A 19,940-nucleotide genomic window follows, 5' to 3' on the forward strand; every position below is an offset into this window, starting at 1 on the left:
AGTGAAACAAAGGAACAACAAGATTGGTAGGCTTCCTCTCTGCCAAACCTTGAATGAAGCCGTGGGTCTTTCTAAAAAGATATAGCTCCGACTGGACACTGACATTATTGTGTGTTATTACTGCGATATACGGATCTGAGTTCCAGGCCATCTTCACCACTACTGAAATTAGCCTTGAGTGCTCAGCCTTGCTGGTTCATTGAGATGCAGAGCTCCAGGACTCAGACAAACAACCCTACACACCTCATGTGCAATGTCACTTGCTTGATAATCCAGTGTGTTGCTGGCAGTAGTGTTTTCCCTCCCTTCTGTATATGTAGAGATTTCCCAGATGTCACAAAAAAGTACAGAAGGGAGAAAATGTTATTGTGTTACACAGGAACCATAGTTCCTCCCAGTGTGTATGCACTCTTTCTATTCAGTCATTCAGGGAGTAACCTGAGGTTCCCTACAATTAGCAAACAAAAATTTACGTGACAAGTCAGTTTCATAACAAATCTCAGGGCCAATCTAATTACATCAAATATACATTTAAGTCTAACATTTATACTAAGGATGAATAAAAACAACATACATAAATCATTTAACTCAACATGACAAGAACAATGTAAATGTAGTGGAACAGTAATCAAAGTAGATCGACAACTACACGAGCAGACAAGCAACATCTAGAATGTGATGGATATCGTCAACTAAAGTGAAACCTCATTCTAGTGCACGATAAAGACTGAAAACAGTCATACATCACCTAAAAACAGACTGTGGACTGCTCTCAGCAATGTAGCATGGCACCTTTTTTGTATAGGTTTTTATTGGCATTTACAGTGTAACATTGTCAAGACATTATAATGGTACATTTCAGTGGGATAGTTCCCAGAATGCATAATGTATACATCAGTTGCTGAGTGTACTCCCCACTATTCCATTTCAGTAGTACATGTGTTACACAGCCCTTGAGATAGACCTTGCCGGCGCATCAGCACTACTTCCAACTGCAGAACCTGTTCCATTTACCATAATGTCATGACTTCCCAGCCCCCCGTAGTGAATCTCCCTAGCTGCAACTGCCGGACATGGCAGACCTGAAGATGGTGGGTCCAGCAAATCAGCTAGCATGGCTGTCCAGGCCATCAGGTTGGCTACTAGTTTAGTGTTCCTGCGGGTCTGACGCATATGACCATTCAATCACATCTCTCTTTCTCTCAGTTAATGTGGGAGCCCTGGGGATAACCAATGTATGGCTAGCCATCGTTTGCCAAGGTGAGCCCGAACAATATGAACTTCTTTCTCATTTTTCTTTTCTTGATAATCGGAATTCGCCTCAGTAGACATTGCCCTATTTCTCTGGGTAATGTCCTCTCGGTGGCCGCATTAAGTGCCAACAGTATCTCATCCCAATAGGCCACTGCCCCTGGACAAGTCCATATCATAAGTATACAATCCGCCTCCATCTGACCACACCTTGGACAGGATGAGGGTCTCATGGGGTAATTGAGATGTAAGGTCTTAGGGGATAAGTGCACCTGGTGTATGAAATTATAATGTGCCAGCTTGAAGGGGGCATTGGAAGACACCATCGCTTCATGGATAGCGACCCAAACCTTAGGCCTCATTGGTTCGTTCAGAAGTGCTTGCCATTTAACTTGCAGTGGGAGATCCTCCACTAGTAGGACCTCCCTCAGGGCTCTATATAGGTGGGATACCAACAGGCGTCCTCCCCCAAGGGTCAACAGGGCCTCCAGTGTCTGGGACCTGGGAGGCGCCTCCGGAAAAGAGGACCAAATCACTCAGGTTGTCCTTGATATCTTAGCCTAATGGAGGAACTTCACTGAAGCTAATCCAAAGGTGGTCAGAGCATCCATCGGGGATATAAACCAGCCATCAGGATACAGGTCACCTAAAGTTTAATTTCCCCCCTCACGCCACCAGGCCACAGACACCAACTTGGCTATATGATGGAAGGGCCTAAGAGCCCACAAAAGCATATCTGCAGCAAAGGGCGCTCAATTCAGCACCCACTTAACCGCTCGTTTCCCTGACCCACAGATCAGCCTGATTACGACCGGCATCTCAGCCGGGACTCCAGAGCCCATCATAAATAATTCTGGTAGGGAATAACCAACATATGTCCCAGCTAATACGTGTTTCTCCCAATTTTTATTGTCAGCAAACCAGTGTACAGCATGTTGCAGCTGTGCAGCCAAGTAGTACATTTCAAGGTTAGGCATCTCGAGTCCACCTCCGCCTCATGTTCGTCGAAGTGAAAGCAAAGCTTACCTGCTTCCTTGCCGTTGCCCACAGCAACTCAGTGATTAGTTTATCAAGTTCAGTAAATTCCTTACTGGGAATGTCATATAGTGTCCCCGGAAACAGAGTATAGGCAGCAGGGCAATACAATCATTTCCACTAGTGCCACTTTACCCAATAATGATAAGTGTAATGTATTCCAGAATTTTATGGACGACTTCAGTTTGTCCAGGACTCTGCCCATGTTGAGTTCCCTGAAGTGGTGTACATCATGGGGCAGTCTTATGCCCAAATATCTAATATTATCCACCACCCAGGGTATATTGGTCATGGGGGGAGCGGCCAGAGGACTACCAGTCAGCCCTTCCATGGGAAATAACTTGAATTTAGGGCGGTTGACCTTAAGGCCAGATGGTTCGCTAAATTCGGCCAGAAGTGCTAGCAATATGGGGACTGAATATTCTGGTTGTTTCAAGTAAATTAAAGCACCATCAGCATAGAGGGAGACCACATGAGTGCAGTCCCTGCTCTGTATGCCCCAGCCTTGTAAGGACCTGTGAAGTCAACAAGCCAATAGCTCGATAGCTAAAGCAAACAGCAGGGGAGATAAGGGGCATCCCTGCCGGGTTCTGTGGTGGAGCAAGAATTTCTTGGATACTGTGCCTCCCACCCGGACCTTAGCAGTGGGGTGTGTGTAAAGCAACTGTACCCAGTATATGAAGGTATCCCCCATACCCACTCAGTGAAAGACATCCCATAAAAATTCCCAAGACAGAGAGTCAGAGGCCTGTTCAATATCCAAAAAGCCCATAACATGGGTCCCCCATGTTATCAAGGGCTTCCATACCACAGCAAGTCTCCGCCGGTTACAGGTAGTATTCCTGCATGGAATAAACCCACTCTGATCCTCATGAGGCTGGGCAAAGTGGTGTAGGAGTTGCTCTGCCGGGACCTTACTTACAATCTTGATGTAGTTGATCCATTATCCAGTATATATCCGTATGTGCCGTATTGGTTTGTGGACATGAATAAAGTGCTTCCAAATGGGTAGCAAAGGCCTCAGTTATGCCACGTTGGGTACAGATTCTAACCCATGAGTCTTTTTGTATCCCTACCAAGGGGGGACTTGTGTTTCAGTGCAGAGGAGATTGGCCAGCATTCTGCTTTCCTTATCTCCCTCCGCATGCAGCCGCTGCCAATAACTTTTATGCAAAAATGTTCCTAGTAGATCCCACGTTTCTAGTAGCTCCCGCTTGTATTCATTCCAATCCCACAATGTCTGTGGCTGCTCTATTACCGTGTGCTCTAAGGTGCTCAATTGGTGCTCCAGTGTGTCAAGGGATTTGGATAATTGTTGTCTCACCCCATATGTTCCTTTCAAGCATCCTGTGAGCAGTACTACTTTTAGCGCATCCCATTCAATACCCAGAGGTGACGCACTGCCCCAATTTTCGGCAAAGTAACGATCCACAGTTTCCCTCACTATCTATACAAACCCAGGGTCAGTGAGGGCCTCAGTGCGCATACGCCATAAGTGAATTCCCAGGGGCTCCATAGATAATCTAAACTTCAACAAAAGAGGGGAATGATCAGAAATATACAGAGCCAAGTAAGTCACATCTTCTACGCGTTGTAACAGGGAACAGGTCGTCAAACAATAGTCCAAGCAGCTGTACGTCCCAGCCATGGTGACATGGCAAGAGTATACCCTAGTTTGGGAGTTTCTTACTCTCCACACATCCTGGAGCCCCACCATATTCATGATTTCCAGAAGAGTGTCCGTCATGGTGGGTTTAGTGTACCCTTGGGGTGGATGACGATTCAGGTCCCCATCAAACACACAGTTGAGGTCCCCTATGAATACAATCTCACTCTCCAAGTACTCAGCAAGTGCACCCATCACTGTATTAAAGAATTCTCCATAATCTATGTTAGGGGCGTTGACATTTACCAGGCAGACCTCCCTAGCATCTAATGTTCCCACAACAATCATATATCTCCCATTAGTGTCTATTATATTTTTTTGAGCAGCAAAGGGGACCCCCGGGGGAACAGAGATTAAGGCCCCTTCATCTACGTCTGAGAGAAGTCACACCGTTCCCCCAAGTATGTGTTTCTTGTAAAAATGCAACTGACACTCCATAGAGTCATATATGAGTACACTCTTCTCCTTTTCTCTTGGGGACCCAACCCTCGTACATTCCAGGTTAGTACCTTCCAGTTTCCTGCTATTGCTCCAGGAATTTCAAACACACTACCTCGCGCCTCTCTGGATTGGGTGCACACCAACATGCACTCTGGGCAACCCAGCAAGCCAACAAGAATGCTTTAAGCTCAATCAGCCAATACCTATACATTAACAGTATTGCAACACTCAACAAATGTAGCAACATTACCCCCCTCCCATGGGCAGTGAGTCTAAACATCAGGGGCCCCAACATGTGTGCCCAACATCCAAGCCTCTCCACCACAATCCCCTCCACAAAAAACACATTATAATCTCAAAAGTCATTTTAATATGTGAGCTTTGCATCCCATTGGGTGGCAAGGCCTAGGACATTCAAGCCCCCTACAATGGGATCGCAGCCCACTTGACGTCCCCGTCGGCACATTCAATTTAACCTCCCCCAGAAACAGCGTGAAATGAGTTCTTATTAATGTGGGGTCTATGGTCCCACATAACATGATGCATTTGTAAGCCAAGACAATACACCCCCCCCCCCACATTTCCTTATTGCTCCAAAATGAAAGGATATCAGGCAACAGTTCGACCTTCTGCATCAGTTTGGGAGCGCATGTCAGTTTGCGTCTTCACTGCGGTAGTCTGTGCTGTCCCTGTGGCCCAGAAGTATTCAATAGTGTTTGGGATGCTGTTTGAGCCAGCCAGGGTTCCGTCTGGGCACACTAGCACCCTCTCGGTCTGTCGACAGCCATGCTTTGAGTGGAGTCTGATGAGTTCGTCCAGCGTCCCGAGTTCCTCCAGGTGTTCCTGGTGCCCCTGATCCAGATGTAGGCCACAGCCTAGATTGTCCAGCCACTCATGGGCTGCCTCGGGAGTTGCAAAAAAGAATGCTCTGCCCTTGTATTGTCCATGCAGTTTGGCCAGGAACATAATACTATAACGAAGGTTTCTGCCTTGTAACCTTTTCTTAACTGTAATATAGTTCCTGCGAAAGGTTTGGATCTTACGTGTAAAGTCCGGAAAAATCATGATTGTGTTGTCCTCATACCTTGGTGTCCCCCTTGGTCCTGACGTGTTGCAGTATAGCCTCCCTGTCTCAGAAATTAAACAAATGGCAAATGATGGCTCGTGGTGTCGCCCCAGGTTTTAGTACGGGAGCCAATGCGTAATATGCTCACTCTATGTTGAATAATTTTGAGAGTCTGTTGGGTTGAAGTATCGTTGTTATGCAGTCCTCCAGAAACAGTTCAGCTGATTGACCTTCAGCCTTTTCAGGAAATCTGACAAGTCTAAGATTGTTCTGTCTGGAATGGCCTTCCCCATACACCACTCGGTCTTCTAGGGTAGCCACCAGGGATTGTAGGTCAGTGCTAGTTTTTTTTTTAGTGTGCAGACCCATTGTTGAATCTCCAAGATTAGTGCCTCCTTCTCAGTTACTCTCTCCAACACCTTACTTAGATCTGCGTGTAGGCGGCCCACCTGGAGCGCTACAGAATCAGTTTTGGTCAATGAGTCGGGAGCTCTGGGAAACACGACTAGGCGGTCATCTTGTCTTGCTATGCCAGACATGGCACCTTCTTGTTTACATCAGTTGCAGGCACTAGCAACAAAACTTTCATTGCAAATAGCACTACAGTCCATCTCTCTTCTATGCTCAATGTTATTTACTGGCACATGGAACCCAAACAAAATAGGGTGACAGACTTTAGGAGGAAAGTACAATGAGAGTAATATATTCTACAATGAGAGACGGGCTATGGGAAAGGAGAACACAGTCACTTCAGCAGGGGGATGCAGACACTCAGGAATGGACACCACGAGCATCAGAACAGAGAAAAGTACAGTGCGTCAGAGAGTGACAATACCATCTCACATTTGGGCGGTGGGTGTTTAAATGTTTAAAACATTTGTGAGCTATGTAATATTTTTGTCACTTTCACAGCTGCTTGAACAAAAAAAATCCAATGACTCCAGCCTAAGCACCGCTGAGAATTGGAGATTAGGTGTGTGGAAAGTTACAAAGTCTCTTGACACAACTGTTTACTTCCAAGCTTCCAAGACTGTTTCTCCAGAAACAAACAAATCTATCTATCTATCTATCTATCTATCTATCTATCTATCTATCTATCTATCTATCTATCTATCTATCTATCTATCTATCTATCTATCTATCTATCTATCTATCTATCCATCCATCCATCCATCCATCCCTCCCTCCCTCCCTCTATCTTTAGAGAGAGGGGGGCTTTTGGTCAGTGGTCTTCTTCCACTGTTCTGTTAAACAGATAATCACACTTTGTTCCTCCAAGCAATGCTTACTGCATGGGCAATGTATCAGTCCACTTCAGCCCTTATTTCCTGTTTCTGCAGATGCCCTTAACGGTCCTCCTTACATAAAGTAGAACACTTCAGTGCTAGAAGTAGTGGGCCAATATTTTATTTAACTTTAATATTTGTTACAATTTAATTTTTTTTTTCTTTTGTAAGAGTCCAGCTATTAATGCACACTGCTGGCAAGCAGCTTGCTTGTCCTGATGTGCGCAGCATACCGAACATACTTAGTTATTATTTTACTTTTCTAAATTGGCTGACTGCCATCTTGGCCTGATAAAAATAATAAACATGAAAAAGCCATCTTAAACCATTCACAGATGTCCGTCTACGCAAGCATGTGTGTGTGTATGTAAGGACAGCCATGTTTGAATAGTTCTGGCTCTAAATATAACAAGAAATTCCAATATGTCCACTAATGTGGGTGCATGTGTGAACATACATCTTGGACTGAAGTCTCAAAAGTTTAACAATAATCATTTCAAAGTGGACGCCCATGTGTGTTCATTTGTGTGCATGCACAGTTAGACATCTTTTAATATTTGTCCAGTTCTTTATCGTTCTTTATCTTTCGAAGATGGCTGACGTTCTTTCAATGAGCAGGTCACATTCAAATGGTAAACAATGATAAAGTCTTTCAAAAATATTCCAAGTTGGTCACTCATGCATAATGCATGGGCGTGCTTCTCGGTGCTACTGAAATACTTTATTGTTGACCAGTGGCCGCCCCCGTGAGCAACATACACATTGGCAAGTCTAAGGTCACACCTATTGGCTTTTGTCAATGCCTTATTTGTAATGGTGGTAAATTACTGATCTTAGTTCATTAACGTAAGTCTTGCCTGCAAATAAAATCTATAATGCTTACTTTCTTGTTCTTTGTTGAACCCAGTGCAACAGGGCTTTAATTGCTTTTCTCTGGTCTTTTATAGTGAGAGACATGGTTTTCTCTGTGTTCGGAGTGCTTGGGTGGGATGTATCGGAGTCCGTTCCACTGGGAAAAGAGGACAAACTGGAAGATGAGGACATATGATTGAGGTTTCCTGTAAGTTCTTTGATCTGTAAGAAAAGAAAATATAAGGACACATTTAACTAGTATTTTGATGCAGCAGTGTCATTCACAAATAGCCACAAAGAAAAGTAAGGTAGGATCAAGGAAGCAAAGGGGTAGGTTTTAAAACACCGTCTACGACTCCCTCAAAGTATGCTTCTTACCAGCTGATAGGACCTGACGCTTTTTATTGATGTGTCTGGTAAATCTCATCATCCAGACGTTTTTCAGCATAGTGGGAAGGAAGGGATTATGGACAGTGTTGTGTGGGTCATGAAGATCACAGTGACCATGCCTTCACTAGGTGTTTGTTGCCAGAGCTTGTCTGTCCAGTTTCCTGAGGAGTATTCCTGTAAAAGACTGTTGCCTATTCCATTTCGTTTTGCTATTATATGCAGGTGGCTTCAAAAGAGTTTCTGAGTGAAGTATGTATTCGCCAAATAAAACCTTTGGATAAGAATGAAATACACCTAAAGGCTATTATTCTATGAGTGGGGTCTGGTTCCACATTATTTTTTCTAACCAACTTTACTGGCATTTCCAACAATAAAGTGACATTAACAATAAACACACTACAGTAGATATTGTGGCTTTTTAGATTGTACTATTTGGCGTGCTCTCAATGAAGCAACTGGACAGTTTGTTTGATGATACAAAAGATCAGCGGTGGCTGCTGCAAATCTCAAGGGGAAGGGCGGGAGGGAGGATGGATGGGTTCGGGGGCGGGGGGAATAATAAAAAAGAAAATTAAAAAAAACTTACCACTTCAGTTGCTGTCGTCTCCTGCAGACTAGCTCGTTGCTCCTCTTCTTCTGGTGTCCTAGCATTCACTGGGAGACCAGCACAGGCTCCCCAGCAATCCTGGCGCTGCTTTCTTAGCATGAAAGCAGTGTCAGGATTGGTCTGAGCAGCTTGGACTGCCGCTTAGGCACAACCCTGGGGTCTGTGCAGTTTCTCCAGCACATCTGTTAAACACAGGCGGGCTGGAGAAACCTAAGTGCACATGTGTGTTTGTACACCCTGAGACGGCCGGCCAAACACACATGCGCACTTAGCTGCACTCTCTCCTCATCCCCCCTCCACCTCCCCCCTCCCTTGGCCCAGCCTGCCCCTACCTCAACATGCTGCTGGCTGAACCAGCAGCTGAAAGATAAAATGATAATTAAATATCGTTTTATAATTGAGCTCCTGGCTTAGCCAGGGGGACAACGTTCCTTCGCCATTGCGAAGGAGCTGCCCCTGCAAAGGATCTAACTGATTTCTCATTTAATAACAGATTAAAAGCCCTCAAAGATTGCTGCTCTGGAACCCCCTCCCTACTGCATCAGTGACCTATTCTAAATTTGGAGATGTCTGCAAGCTGCACCACTGTAGTCTAAAGCTTCTGCACAGTGTTTTTTCAAATCAGATATTCACCCCTCTCCCTCCATGATACTGCTGTCAGCTTTAATCAAACCTTAGCAAAGTAGTGATGCTTCAGTACCTGCTTGTTCTATTTTCCCTTAAAAGAGGTTCAGTTGTTTTAATGGCCTTGAGGATTATCTCTGTAGCGGGTCCTAGAGCCATAGAACCCTATGTATAAAAGTTATCACAAGAGTGGGGAAACCCTAGTGATTCTATTTATCTTGCTCTGGTTGGTCATCTGGTCCTCTTGGTCGTTCACCCTGCCCTTTCTCCTGGTCTAATCTTCAGACTAGTCTTTGCATCGAAATTCTACAAGCAGAGAGCAGATACACTCCTGCAATTGTCCAGGTGCCATATAGCTAGCTACTTTTCATTCAGTCAGTCACCAGTACCAGTATTGAATTAAGCTGTGAGAACAGCTGCATCATGGGCTCCCAAGAGCCTCACTTTTCAGATGTTTCCTTTTCAGATGGATCTTGCAGTGCAATGCCACTGCCAGCTGTGTCCTCAGCAGCCACTTCATGTGTTTCACACTCTATGCAGCCCCGGCTATGGACCCCTCTGCAAACCGATTAGGAACCAGCTCCAAACACACACCAAAGTGTATTGGTATCAGCTACCCTAGGCTTCCATGGACAAAACAATACTCAGTTTATCTGTATTTGTATGGCATCTAGCAGCAAAGTCCACATGAGCCAAACAGGAAGCACTTCCATGATCTCATCCACTGTACAGCACTGGCAGTCCCTTTGGACAAACGTCTAGGGTTTGCTGTATAAGTGCAATTCAAATAGCTCTTTAACAGGGTAGCTCAGACAGTGACTTCCTGCCTGTAGTAGGCCTAATGGAGGAGGATGCACCTCCCTGCAAGCTTCTTCCAGTACCAGAGTTTATGGGCTGCTGAGATGCAGTATTCTCATTCAGCATGCCCTCTGAAGTCAATGATCCCAGGAGATGGAAAGATGCCCGAGAAGGAAGGCAAGGGAATTTAACCCCAAAAAATGACAAAGCAGGTCTCTGAGTTTGCAGTCTACTAGCAACAACCACTAACCACGTAAAAGATGTAAAGGCTAAAGTAGAGGTAGAGGATGGAGAACGAGAGGCATTGACTCCAATCTCAACTACTTTCCAGACTGTCAATTTCTCTCATAGACAACCGTGTTCCACATATTGTACAATATAAAGCCAAACAAATCAGCCTAGAGAGAGGATGGGGCACCAAATTTTTTAAATTATTTCACTCTTTCTTTTTTTACCTGTGAGGCAATATTATAGCATTGTAAGTCTGACACTCCCATACCTCCATCATAAGAGGACTGCCGACAGTTAATAAGCACCATCCAGACAGATGATAGAGTTAAGGGTCCTAAACCATTGGTATCAGATTGTGAGTGGAAAGTTCTGGAGTACATAGAGAAAGCGGCAAAGCTCCATTATCATACAGAGGGCTACCCACCCAAGGATATGGAGGGGCGGATGTGTCCATTTCTAAAGATCTTTCTTAATTTTAGTCACTAAGGGCATCAAGGTGAGGTTCCATGCCAGATCTGGAAGCAGGGAAATGTGTATTCCAAAGTATTGGAATGATAGGCAATGTATGGGGATTGCGGACTGCCATGAATAGACATTTGAGTTACCCCTGATTGGGACCAGCAACAACTTGACTTTGTTAACACAGAGACCCAAGGCTGCTCCATATATGTCCAGCAGTTCCAGACAATGTGGGCCTAAGGACTGCGGAATAGCTAGAAAGAGCAAAACATCATTTGCGTCAGTATGATTCTTTCTGCTGGTCTGTCCTATCATAACCACCCTGCACCTGAGAATCACAGTCTATGAGTCTTGCCAGAGGTTTAATAGCCAAGGCAAAGAGGAGAGGGGGCAGTGATGGCTGGATGCCTCTGTGGATGGGAAAGGGGATGAAAGTGACCCATTTATTTGAACCTGTGCCAGTGGGTGAGAGTATAGAAGCTTGATGAGCCTACAGAAGTAACCTCCCAGCCCACCGTGTCAAAAGACATCTCAAAGTCTATTAAGAGTGGGGCTGAGGGATGCTTAAGGCGATGCGCTTGAGAAAGGGCCATCTCACTCAGAGGATACAGTGTCAGGTGCTGCCATTTGGCATAAAGCCCCACTGATCGGGGTTGACAAGATAGGGCAGGATCAGTTGTAGCTGACTTGCCAGGACCTTGGAGAATATTTTAATTTCAGAGTTAATGAGATGGGCTTATATGAGGCACATCTGTCTGATGGTTCAATCAATCAATCAATCATTAAATTTATAGAGCGCGCTATGTACCCGTTAGGGTTTCGAGGCGCTTGGGAGGGGAGGGGGGGGGGTAGCTGCTATCGTTCGAAGAGCCATGTCTTGAGGAGTCTCCTGAAGGTGAGGAGGTCCTGGGTCTGGCGTAGTGAGGTCAGGAGTGAGTTCCAGGTCTTGGCGGCGAGGTAGGAGAAGGATCTGCCGCCAGAGGTCTTGCACTGGATTCGGGGGACGATGGCGAGGGCAAGGTTGGCAGAGCGTAGTTGGCGTGAGGGAATGCCAACTGGTGTCTGGTGTTCAGGTAGGTGGGTCCGGTGTCGTGTAGTGCCTTGTGTGCGTGGGTGAGGAGTTTAAAGGTGATCCTCTTGTCCACAGGGAGCCAGTGGAGGTCCTTCAGGTGGTGGGAGATGTGACATCGGCGGGGTATGTCGAGGATCAGGCGGGCGGATGCGTTCTGGATGCGCTGAAGTCGTTTGATGTCTTTTGTTGGGATGCCTGTGTAGAGTGCGTTGCCGTAGTCGAGTCTGCTACTGACGAGGGCTTGGGTCACCATCTTTCTGGTTCCTGTTGGAATCCACTTGAAGATCATGCGGAGGGTGTTAAAACAGGAAGAGGAGACAGCGTTGACCTGTTTGGACATGGTGAGAGCGGAGGTCGGTTGGTCTGCTTTAGGAATTACTACAACTATGGTGGTGTCCAGTTTTTTGGGGAAAGCGCACCCATAGATTCAGTATTCATAGATTCAGTATACATGAGCAGCAGATGGGGGGGGCAGTGTGTTGTGGAATTTGTGGTAATACTTAATGGGAAAGCCGGCTGGGACCAGAGTCTTACCTGAGGGTATATTCGACAGAGCTGCATCAATTTTTTCAGCTGTAATTCGCTGATCTAAATCACGGGCAAGTGCTTGGCGGATCGAGCGCAGGGAGGTCTCAGTCAGCAGTGGGCGGGCCACCTCCTGTGGTGGTCTTGCCCAATGGGCATATAGTTCTAAATAGTAGTCGGCAACACTTTCTAGGGCGACCCTCAGTATCAATGTCTAGGGGGACCGTTCTGGAGACCATCTCCTTGGTGGCCAACTAGGAAAGGTACTTTCTGGACTTTTCTTCATGCTTATACTCATGTGGGTTGTTGCCCTTCATAACTATTGTGCTTCTTCTAGTGAGATTTATTTGCTTCACCAATGCACTTGCCAAAGTCTGCCAAAGTCTGTGTGAGGGCCTGCTGATGCTCAGCTCACCGTGGTGAAGAGTAACAGATTTGGTATGGAGACTGACAGGAAGCTATATTGTTTACCTTCAAGCAGACCTTCAATTCCGACATACCTCCTATGAGGGTCTGTATGTTTGTGGGCATCACCAGGGGTAACCCTCTACATATTATTCTTTTTGGCAATCACTATTTAAATGGAGTGTGGGTGATTTCTATATAACAAAACAGTAAGGGAATAACTTAAACATCAGTACTGTTTAGCTGATCAAGAATTTAGTAACCACATCCATTAAACAAACTACTAAAGAAATATCAGACTTGCACTAAACGTAGTAAATGCATGGCTGGCATTGCCATCCCATGTAAAATAAAAGCTCTCAGAATACCAAAGCTCTTTTCCTTTACAAATCTGTGGGAAAACAGGATGACAAAACAGATAAATTGAATAAATTACCTAAATTAGAATCTTCTTTCAATTTTCTTATATTGGAGGAACCACGAGGAAACTAATAGTATTGCTCAAAGCATTCATTCAGCTAGTCTCACTCATGCCTTCATTTAATTTTAAAGAAAGTGAGTTCTCCCAAACTGCTACATAACGCTGCCATAGCAATATTGCGTTTTCATGGAAATGCTGCACTATTACTGGGACCTGTGGCCTAAGATGCAATGATACCGGAAGTGCATGGTAGACAGAACAAAATAAATACAACACATTCAATCAATCAATCAAGCATTTGTAGACCGCGGCTAATCATCCATAGGGTCTCAAGGTGCTGTATGTGGGCATCCTGCTCAGGCGAAGAGCAAGTCTTGAGACCCTTCCTGAACTGCTTCAGTGATGCGGTCTGCCTGAGCTTGAGAGTTAGTGCGTTCCAGGTAGGAGAAGGATCTTCCTCCTACTATACTTTTCTGGATCTTGGGGATGGCTGCAAGGGTGAGCTGGGAGGAACGGAGACGTCTTTTGAGTATGTAGACGGTGAGCGGTGGTTGAGGTATAGCCGGTCCTATGTTGTGCACTGCCGTGTAGGTGTGGATCAGGAGTTTGTATGTGATGCACTTGTTGACTGGGAGCCAGTGTAGGTCTCTGAGGTTGGAGGAGATGCGACTGTATCGTGGGTTGTCCAGGATGAGTCTGGCTACTGCATTCTGGACTCTTTGTAGTCTTGATTGAAGTTTCTTGGTGATGCCGGCATAGAGTGTGTTGCCGTAGTCCAGTTTGCTAGTGATGAGTGCGTAGGTGACTGACTTCCTCGTGTCGGGGGGAATCCACTTGAAAATCTTCTGCAGGAGTAGGAGGGTGTGAAAGCGTGATGAAGGGACGGTGCTGACTTGGCGGGTCATCGCTATATAGAGGTGCCCAGGATGATGCCCAGGTTTCGCACATGGTCTGGTGGGTGGGGGCGTTACCCAGAAGGGTGGGCCACCAGGAGTCGTTTCAGGTAGAAGGGATGGAGCCAATCATGAGGATCTCTGTCTTAGCTGAGCTGAGCTTGAGGAAGCTGGCATCCATCCATGGAAATTCCTCTTGGTAGAGCAGAGTCCTAGGAAAGGAAGAGGATCAGTTGGGTGTCGTTGGTGTAGGAGACTATGTTTAGCCCATTGTTGTTTGGGGATCTTGGCAAATGGGCCATGTAGATGTTGAAAAGCGTTGGGCTGAGTGAAGATTCTTGGGGCATTCCGCAGCAAGTGCCTTTAGGTTCTGACATGACCGGCGGTAGTCTGACACTCTGTGTTCTTCTGATAAGGAAGGACTTGATCCAATCCAGTGCTTTATCTAGGATGCCGGGATCGTGTAGTCTGTTGCAGAGGGTAGAGTGGGAGATATTGCCAAATGCGGCAGAGAGGTCGAGGAGGAGGAGTGCCGCTGTGATTCCGCGGTCCAGTGTGATGCGTATGTCATTGGTGACTGCTAAGAGTGCAGTTTCAGTGCTGTGGTTGCTTCTGAATCCAGACTGAGATGGGTCTAGGATCGGTGTGTCTCGAGGAATTTAGTGAGTTGGCGGCCTTCTCCATTACCTTGGCTGGGAAAGGGAACAGAGAGTTGGGTCTGTAGTTCTTCTTCTCCATAGGGTTGGCGGAGGGCTTCTTGAGTAGCGGGCTGATTTCAGCGTGCTTCCAGTCGGAGTGGAATGTGGCAGTCTCAAAGGATCGGTTGATGGTTCGGCAGAGCTCCGGTGATATGGTGGTGCTGGCCAGGTTGAGGATGTGATGAAGGCATGGATACACATTAGTATAAAAATATTTAAGGACTATTTTCAGGGAACCCTAAAATAATATAACATCATTAACTGGTTACATTAACTTAGCTATTCCGGAAAAAAGAGACCATCCACCAATTAATAAATGGCACAAGCTGCTTTCTCCATCAACACAATGGAGATGGCCATGACACATTGTTCCAGACTCTTCTTTACTTAATGCTAAATTAAATAAATTACATATATTGCTATCAGACAACAACTAGATAAATTAAAACCTAGAACTAGGACAGTAACAATAAAAGTCTCTGTAAGATGGCTGTAATGGGTCTAAAAAAATGGGTTAAAATGTATCTTCCATTGATCTAATGTGATGTAAAACTGTAAAATATTTCCATGCCCCTTTGCGAACCATGTATTTGTAAGATCTCTGAAAATATTCCCAGTTCCTTTTGATCTTCTCTCTCTATTATGTCCCATTGTCTGTTCACTCTGAAGTAGGTATTGGTATTCATGTTTACAGATTTAAAATATATGATGGGCTATGTGATACAATCATAAATCCACAGCAGTATGTACGCTCATAGGGCATTGCTCAAATCTTTGGAATTAGAACCTTTCCAAACAAAAAACACTATTAATGCAAGAGTTAAGCTCCCATTTGTGGAATTAAGAACATTGCCAACCTCATTCTCAAACCATTCTTTATCTAATATTTATCTACTTTGTCATTCCAGTTACAAAGATCGGCAAAACCATTTGCATTACACCTGCCCCAAAATCTTTGAAAAATGCTTGGCTGGAATACAATTATGAATATTCTGTATTTTCTATTCTGGGTATTCCCCTGCTTGAGTTACACGTGCCAGTTAATCATGGAAAGCAAATATATGTGATTAATGCAACACACAATTACTTTATATTGTTATATTTTCCAATGTGATAAACACGCTTACATGAATATATTTACAGTTTTACTTTACAGTACTTTGTACATGAATTCCAAACGTTTCTAGAAAGTTGACAATTATGTGGCTTGTTTATTGTTGTTATTCAAAAGACCACCGCCTCCCAAAATGAAAATAAGTGATAGAGCTTTAGGGCACTCTCTGTTAATTATTTAACAACAATGAAATAAGGTTATAAAATACAGCACAAAGAGTGAAGGGTAGAGAGAAACATTCACGCCAGGCAGCACAGGGATAGGCCATCCAGAATCATATCTTTGGTCCCAATACAAGGCTACTGGGACAGGAGTCCTTTAGCCTTCGCTTACTGACTTATCAGTGCAGTTGACCTTGTGAGAAGAGAATAGCATACCTTGCTAAGTCATTGAACATAGAACACTACTGTTCAAACAGGTAATCAGTTGTGTACAATCGCAGACACTCAAAATAGATTCTATTTTCTGCTGTGCTAGCAACAGATTAACACTTAGTAGTAGCAGAAAGAAGGTAGGTTTGCTATAGATTTATAACAACAATCAAGTTAGAATGATACCTCTTGTTTACACTTTATATTTGCCTTCATTGTGGTTACGTATACTCTTAGGGCCTGATTACAACTTTGGAGGAGGTGTTAATCCCTCCCAAAAGTGACGGGGGTACCACCAGCCGTATTACGAGTCCATTATATCCTATGGAACTCGTAATACGGCTGGTGGTATATCCGTCACATTTGGGACGGATTAACACCTCCTCCAAAGTTGTAATCAGGCCCTTAGTGTTCTTGAGTGTGTGATTCCTTAATAAATGAAGGTTTATGGGTTCCACTTATTATCTCTATAATGTCTCATGGGATTGGTTGTTAACTGAATACATCTTTCTTAAATACGGCTCAGTGGATTATGGAATGGTTGCAGCACAACTGTTTTTCCGATATGGATTGGTTTGTTGGCTGAGGCTTTAGTGCTGGGGGAGGGTCTTTAAAATTGATCTCTGCGCCTCTAGAAAGTCTAGAGAACGTATAACTTTCGGTTCTCATATGAATAAATGTCTAACACTTCTTGTATCCATAATTGAGGATTAGGACCAAGAGGATTGCTCCAGTGGCAAGCAATGATTAACCGTGCAATCAGAATCAATAGGAAAGACCCACTTAGAGTTGATGCTCAGAGTTTGACCAAGTATAATTAATTGATGTGTGTAAGGAAAGCTTTTTTTCACATACCAAGGAGATCCTATCAAATACATTCCCAGTATGGTCATATCCTGGGACAGCTAGTGAACATATGAACTCTATCTGCAGCTACAACATTGACAGCAAATAGTGGTTCTTGATTGCCATTTTGGAAATTGTGGCCAGTGCAATATAAAAATGAAACACATTTTAGTACTGTTCTAATTTCCATTTTACTAGCATGGTGACTGTAAGTGATGTTCTATCCAAGGCTATAAGTTGTTTAGCTGTGCTGCTTATTTTTGTCCAATATGATCACTTATCTGCCCAATGTGCGAAACTGTCATCGAACCGAATAAAACAATTCTTGATGGAACATTGTGCTAGAGATGGGCTTTGGTCATGTCAATAATACACAGATATGTGGTAGTACCTGGGTACCAGTGCTAGACTGCTTTATGTGAGGCAGGTTCTAAGCTTCCGAAATTTGTACAAATTAATGAGGTAGGTCAAATTCATTGACTATTTCTGTAAAGCTTTTAATAGTGTCTTGCTTACAGAGTTGATAAATGCACTGGAGGTAAGGTCTAGCATGTAGGAAATTGGCTTTTTGATTGAGGGGGTGAAGACCCGTCTCAAGCAACAACCACAAAAGTCACTAAATTAACCTGTGCTTAACCCTCTGGTAGCCTAGCACAACAGGAGTCAGGCTTACATTAGAGGCCCTGTGTTAGGTATTTATGCAACACACAAGCAGTAATTAAGTGAAACACAACAAAAGAAAAATCCCACACAAATTTAGAAAAATAGAGAAAATATTAATAAATAAAATGGCACTAATATGAAAAATTAAATCCAATCAGTAGATCAGGGTCAGGAATTAATGTTTTAAGTGAAAAATAGCACCTAAAAGATCATTGTGCCAACTAAGTGTATCTGGTTGCACAATGTACTAGAGCAAAAGTTCAGGCCGACCTCAATGGAGTGTGGTTCGACTACATGAGGGCCCAGTCTTGGCTTTCCTTGGGACTTAGAGGAAAGTTTGAGGAAATGTTCCTGAGAAGGTAAAGTTCAACTGGGCAATGCAGGCAGTGGTGTCTGAGGAGCAGGCGTCATGGTTGAGTATCTGCTAGACAAGGTTGTGATGAAGAGTTCTACATTTGGAATTTGACACTTTTTTGGAAGTTGAAAATCTCTAGTGAAATGAGATTGCAAACTGTAGCTGATAGGGGCTCCATTAGGTAGAATATCATTGTTCGGAGATCTCCCTAAGCAGGATTTGCTGCTGTACAGAAGCTCGTATGCGGACTTCCGCAAAGTCAGGCCAACCAGCGATGCACCTTGGGTTGATCAATGAGTAGCTAGGTCCCAGTCTCCTGTCAGTACTTTGAAAACTCAGGTTATGGCAGGAGGAGCACCTTTAGCACCACTTTCAAGGCTCCAGGACTAGCTTGGCACCACTTGGTGGGTCAGGGTGCATTCAGGCAGAGGGCAGGTGAAGAGTTAAAGGTCTATGGAGCTTGTGATGTCCCTGTAGCTCATAAAGGAGGGCAATCAACTAGCCCGTGGAGTCACTCGTAAAGTTCTAGGTTCAAGGGGCAAAGGAAGGCCTCAAGCAGCAGTGCAGTCCCCTGAGGATACAAGGCAAGCTTCATGCAGCAGGGCAGTCATCTAGTAGCTGCAGGACAGTCTTCTGAAGTATAAAGAATCCTTCAAGCAGCAGTACCTTGACCCTGCATTAGCAGGAGGTCCCGCCCAGCGACACCACCTCACCGTTCCGTCCCCATTGTTGTCTCTGCTCCGTTCCAGCTTCCCCAGCCGCTGTGTCCCCTGCGGCCCTTCCCGCCTCCCTCCTCCACCTCACTGTTCCGTCCCCATTGTTGTCTCTGCTCCGTTCCAGCTCCGCAGCCGCAGCGTCCCCTGCGGCCCCTCCCGCCTCCCTCCTCCACCTCACCGTTCCGTCCCCATTGTTGTCTCTGATCCGTTCCAGCTCCGCAGCCGCAGCGTCCCCTGTGGCCCCTCTCGCCTCCCTCCTCCACCTCACCGTTCCGTCCCCATTGTTGTCTCTGATCCGTTCCAGCTCCCCAGCCGCCGCGTACCCTGCGGCCCCTCCCGCCTCCCCCCTCCTCCTTCTTTCTTTTTTCCCGCCGCTGCCATCCCCTGTGGATCCCATTCGTCCAGCCTTCCCATTCATCCGGCCCTCCCTCCTCCCAGCTGCCACTCCCTCCCTCCCCCCATTTATGGGAGCCGCGCCGCGGATGTGTGCAGTGGGCGCGCCAAAGGCAAGCCTGTCTGCGCCCGTCCACGCCAAGACCGCGCCCAGCGCCAGTTCCCCTGGCCCTCGCAGACAAGCCTACTCCCCCTCATCCTCCACTCACTCAACCCAGGCCCTCGCCCCACCTGCACCCTTTCCAGCCCCACACACATTCATGGCCCCTTCATGTGCCACACCTGTCATTTTTCCTATCCTCCTCCCTCACACCACACACCAACCACAGCGACCCCCCGACAACACACACAACACCCCCAACGCAACACACACCTGCTCTGCCCTCACCCCCACCAACCAGCCCCGCAGCACACCACCCCACAACCAGAACACACCCCGCAACAACACCCTCATGCACCACACCAACGCCACCCACCACAACCGCCTCAACTGCCTGCTCCTCAACACCGCTCCCTTCACAAACATTCCATAGAACTCTGAGACCTCATCACATCACACTCACCCGACATCGCCTTCCTCACAGAAACCTGGACCAAACCCTCCTCGGAACCCGACATAGCCATCGCCACCCCCAAGGGATACAAACTCCAACGCAAAGACCGCCTCAACAGGCCAGGTTGGTGGCATTGCCATCCTACACAGGGACACCATCAAAGTCACCACCAGCTCCCAAGACACTATTGACAACACAGAACACATGC

The 19,940-nt window shown here is 45.6% G+C and overlaps 1 protein-coding gene across 3 annotated transcripts in view; it reads right to left on the bottom strand.

Annotated features, from left to right (window-relative positions):
- The window catches only part of CLMN (calmin), a 520,511-nt gene that overhangs the window by 84,273 nt on the left and 416,298 nt on the right, over positions 1 to 19,940 (bottom strand). For all 3 annotated transcript variants that reach the window (XM_069208248.1, XM_069208250.1, XM_069208249.1), the window contains one exon: positions 7,629 to 7,819. In XM_069208248.1, the coding sequence (XP_069064349.1) occupies positions 7,629 to 7,819 (191 nt within the window). The remainder of the gene's footprint in view (positions 1 to 7,628; positions 7,820 to 19,940) is intronic.

This window comes from Pleurodeles waltl, chromosome 9 (genome assembly GCF_031143425.1).
Source record: "Pleurodeles waltl isolate 20211129_DDA chromosome 9, aPleWal1.hap1.20221129, whole genome shotgun sequence".
In the NCBI taxonomy this organism is placed as follows: domain Eukaryota; kingdom Metazoa; phylum Chordata; class Amphibia; order Caudata; family Salamandridae; genus Pleurodeles; species Pleurodeles waltl.